The sequence below is a fragment of the Triticum aestivum genome, chromosome 2B, assembly GCF_018294505.1.
Source record: "Triticum aestivum cultivar Chinese Spring chromosome 2B, IWGSC CS RefSeq v2.1, whole genome shotgun sequence".
In the NCBI taxonomy this organism is placed as follows: Eukaryota; Viridiplantae; Streptophyta; class Magnoliopsida; order Poales; family Poaceae; genus Triticum; species Triticum aestivum.
Genome location: NC_057798.1, coordinates 35,261,581 through 35,266,175, shown reverse-complemented (window position 1 = coordinate 35,266,175; position 4,595 = coordinate 35,261,581). Strand labels below are relative to the sequence as shown.

General features: G+C 42.1%; 1 protein-coding gene across 1 annotated transcript; it reads left to right on the top strand.

The window, feature by feature from the left end:
* The first annotated feature begins 186 nt into the window (after window positions 1–186).
* On the top strand, window positions 187–3,352 carry LOC123038870 (probable WRKY transcription factor 70). The gene is made up of 4 exons (XM_044462283.1): window positions 187–356; window positions 1,862–2,200; window positions 2,390–2,500; window positions 3,037–3,352. The coding sequence occupies exons 1-4, from the start codon at window positions 187–189 to the stop codon at window positions 3,350–3,352; spliced, it is 936 nt and encodes a 311-aa protein (XP_044318218.1).
* Window positions 3,353–4,595: the final 1,243 nt, after the last annotated feature.

Below are 4,595 nucleotides of genomic sequence, written 5' to 3'. Positions count from 1 at the left end.
TTGTGGTTGTGGTGGCTCCTCTCCTGGGTTGTGTGGGCAACGGGAGGGGTGGCGATGGGTAGCTCGGACGTGCCCTATCTTCGGTGCGGTGGCATCCTAATCCGGATCCGGGGCACTGACTTCGCCGCGCTCCTCTTGGCAGCCTCAAGGGGGCACATGTGAGTTGTCGAGTGAAAGCTCTGTGCCATGGCGCCGACGACGGTGACACCAGTGGGTGTCGTGCTCTTCCTTGAAGACTTCGTTGTGGTTCTTCTCCTCGTGCCTTGGTTCCGGGTGAAGAACTCTGTCCGTATGGACTCAGCAGCGGCGACGCTCTGTACCAACTTCCCTCTTGGGGGTGTTGTCGTGGAGATTGGGTGTGCTAGGTCGTAGCAGGGGGTGTTTAGTGCTTCTGGTGCTTGTAGCTGGTAGCGTAGTCGCGTGCGTCTACGTTTGCTGGATATCTTAGGATCGGCTTTGTAAGAGGGCTACCTCACCATCTTGTATCGTTCGGCCGGGTACTTTTCTAATTGTTGCTTTATATATAAAGCGGGGTGAAAGCCTGTTTTAAGGAATATACTTGCAAGGTGTTCTTGGTGGTTTGGGATATATATGCATGCTATGGCGGTTCATCCTACGGTCAACTATCCTATGTTGACAAGTAATAGTATGTTCAAACATTGCTTGGCTCCTACTGATCACCATTCCAAAACTCATTCACAATAAGACCATCATACTTGACTATTCATTATGCATAAGGCCAAGCTTTGCTACCGGCAACAGTACACGACAATGTTGTGCCAGCTATATTATTGTATCATCTTGGATAATTCATGCTAGCTAGGGGTACGGTACGTGAAAAGAAACTTGCCAGGATGGTGTGGTGCAGATGGCCGCCACCAGCTTAAAGCACCTCAGATTAAATAAGTAAACCCTCCCATGACCATGTGGTTTCCTCAACTAGTATTTATTATATAAATCCACTAGATTCTGGTTTTGCTGTTGTCCCCAGCACATACTATTTCTGGTTTTGTTTTTTCGGCTGTTTCATGTGGACATTCGTTTTTTGGTGTGGCTGTATTATGGTTTGGCTTTATCTATAAAAAGCGGGACAAGAAGCCTTTTTGGTAATATATATTCGCTGGATTGATAGTTTCGGCCTATATATGATCTAGTTCTCAACTATTTGAAGTATTATTTTTTGGAGCAAATTATAAATTTTCATGTGCTCCCTTCGATCCGAAATACGTGTCGTAGTTTTAGTGTGAATTAGTATTTATTATATCCCTTTCATGCCAGTTACTCCCAGTCAGCATGCATGCGTGCAGTTTGAAACACCCAAATGCCCTACTCACTTTTTGTAGCGTATATTTCATATTTAGCTAGTCATATAGGCGACAAAATTTGACCAAACATACGAGGAGGTCTGATGAACCCGATCGACGTCCTCATACAGTAAAAAAATAATCTCATCGATCGATCAGTATCCCAGCCGGCTGGTAGACGAACCGCGTATATCTTTGCTGCTTCCTGCGTGCCGCGTATATGTCACTCTCCCGCTCAGCATATATGTCATTCGATGGTCAGCATATGTATGCAGTTTGGAGGTGATCTTTTGACTCTTTTATTCTTTCCTCTTCCATCAGTCGAGCAAGCAACAACCCCTCTTCTTCCTCGTGCTCTCTCAGTCGTCTCACACTGCATGCTCTTTCTTTTCTTTTACGTACACGGACCATGGGCACGTACATACCGTGGTACAGAGCCCCTGTACGTAAAGGCACCATATTTAACTAGCAAGTGCGTCCGTGCATGCGTGACCCCTGTACTAGATAAGGAGGGCACCTGCTGATTCCCATATACTTTCTTGGATAACAAGATGAAGAGCAGCACCAAAATGGTCAGTCAATGACGGCTCCGAGATGGACACATTGTTCTTACTTAGGAGGCAGCAGGAGCTTCTGACGCAACTCCGCGCGCTCATCCTGCCGGCGCTTCGCGACGCCGACAGCAGGTCGGCCAACCTGGCCATCTGCCTCTTCGACGACGTGATCGACTGCATCTCCGGTGTCATGTCCAGGCTCCAGGGGATCAGTACCCAAGCAGGCGGTCATGGACACGCGACGGGGCCCTTCGACCTCGCCGGCGTTGATGTAATTTCTCCCAACGCCGGCGAGGGACAGGACAAGAAGCCTGTGATCAGCAACATTGGTCGGAAGAGAAGGTTATAATTTTTCCAATGCAAATATTGAATATCTTTTTTTTTTGCAAATTGATTAATATGTTCTTGTCTTCATTCAAATTTGATCATCCTTAGTAGTACGTAGCTGTTACCTTTTCCTCCATATATGTTTGCATTTCAGGTATCTCACCAATTAGTTGCCACTTATATATGTATGTATGCGTCGTGCAGGAGAAACAACGACAAGCGATCAAGATCTCTTGTAACAGTTGTTCCACATTATGATGGCCATCATTGGAGAAAATATGGGCAGAAGAACATTAACGGGAGGGAACATGCCAGGTATCTATATTACCACTAAGCAATTCATTCAAGCATATCCTCACATTAATACTGCCAAAACCTACTCCCTCCGTTTCTAAATATAAGAACTTTTTACAGCTTCCAATATGGACTACATACGGATATATATAGTCAGTAATGGAATCTCTAAAAGGTCTTATATATATTTAGAATCGAGGGAGTACATGCTAGTCCCTTTATTCGAGGTTGTCCTCGGAAATCATCACATGTGAGACTTCTCTCAGTCTGTCTGCGCGTGCGCGCGCCTAGAACATCCTATTATGACCAAACATAATCTTATATGGCATGATCCCCCTATTGATTCTGTCTGCGCGTGCGCGCGCCTAGAACATCCTATTATGACCAAACATAATCTTATATGGCATGATGACCTGGTCAAAAACATTTGGATGCATTTTTTCCGTCTGCTTTGAATCTGTGACTATTGATAATCATAGTGGTAGTTCTATTTACAGGTTATTAAGCAATCAATTTATCATTATAATGTATAACTGAGCAAACTTTTAATTAAGCAGGAGCTACTACAGATGCGCCTACACAGAACGCAATTGCTCAGCAACCAAGACAATTCAGCAACAGGATCATAACGTAACTATTAATTGCGAAGAGGAAACTGCAAAGTACATTGTTGTGTACTATGGTCATCACACTTGTAGTGGCGGCAGCACTAGGATTGTCGCGAAGAATGGCCCTGATATGGACCTAACTCAAAATCGCAAAATGGCGGGAGCAGTAATAGAATTTCAGAAGTTCGACCCAAGAGACGTGGACATGCCAGCTCTAATAGTGGTGCTTGACAATCCTGAGCTGAACTGGAACATCATTTTCTAGAGTACATTTTTGTTGGTGAATTTGGATAAGTTGGTAATCATGCCTAGTTTTACAAAATGTCTCGGAGATGGGCAGAAGTCCTTTTTACGTCTAAATGTATGTGCGGCTAGCATGTGATTTGTGTTGGTTTAAATTGTAAGAGAATATATCAATAAAGTTTAAAGGCATTTTTTGTGGATGTATCATCATGAGCAATGCTGGGCCCGTGTGGATGTCCTCTCCTGGTGGCTTTCCCCTTTTCAGCTTTCACAAACGTCTTTTCTCGAAACCTATCTGTGTTTTGTGGGAGCAGATTTGTGGCACGCGGGTCTCAGGGCACCGAATTCTCCGCGCGTGCTTTAGTATTTTTTTTTCTTTTATGATGCTCTACATGTTTTTTGTCGAGTATAGTGATTTATACATATGCAACATAAGAGGAAAATATGCAAAATTATAACTATATTTCTAATTTGAGTGAAAACCAAAAAAGGCACATATGTATTTATTTTAATCAATTTACTAAGCATTCAGCTCAAGGGTGCACGTCTTATCTTACTTTCATGGTAGTAAAACCATGAAAGTTTAAGACTAACCCGAGTAATACAAAATCTCCACAAATGAATGTGAATATATTAATTATAAAAAATCACGTAAAACTGATTGTTTATTTTATTTAGTTTATTAAACAGCTTGTCCATATGATCAAATTCTGAGCACATTGGTTATTATTTAAGGAACCTAGGAATTACCACGCAAATGTATCATTATGTACAAATATTTGGCTCGAATTATTTGCCCGGTTCTGGTGACGGAGGGGAGGTTAAGGTGGCGCTCCTTTCGGCTCACCTCAGTGCTTTTAGTCATCGCTAGGTGGTCCACACACCTGGTTGTAATTTTTGTTACCTCTGGTGTTCTTTATACTGGCATGATTGATTATGAATAGATCAAAAGTTTCTCCTGCAAAAATAAAATAAAATGAATGAAAAACACTAAGATATACAGAAACCAAGTAATGTAAAACAAAAATAACCCGACTATCATTGTCTCAGATCATTCTTCATCCTAACTAATAAATCTTGGTAAGTATCATAACCAATATATTGTCATCACTGTAACTAAAGATCTTACAAATGTTAGCTCTATAGAACAACAAAAAAAGACATTCTAGAAATCTATAATATGACATAAATTAGAGATGTGCTACCAATTCCAAAAAGGAAACTACTTTTGGTGATTGATATGTTGGACCATCCTGATACTTCTC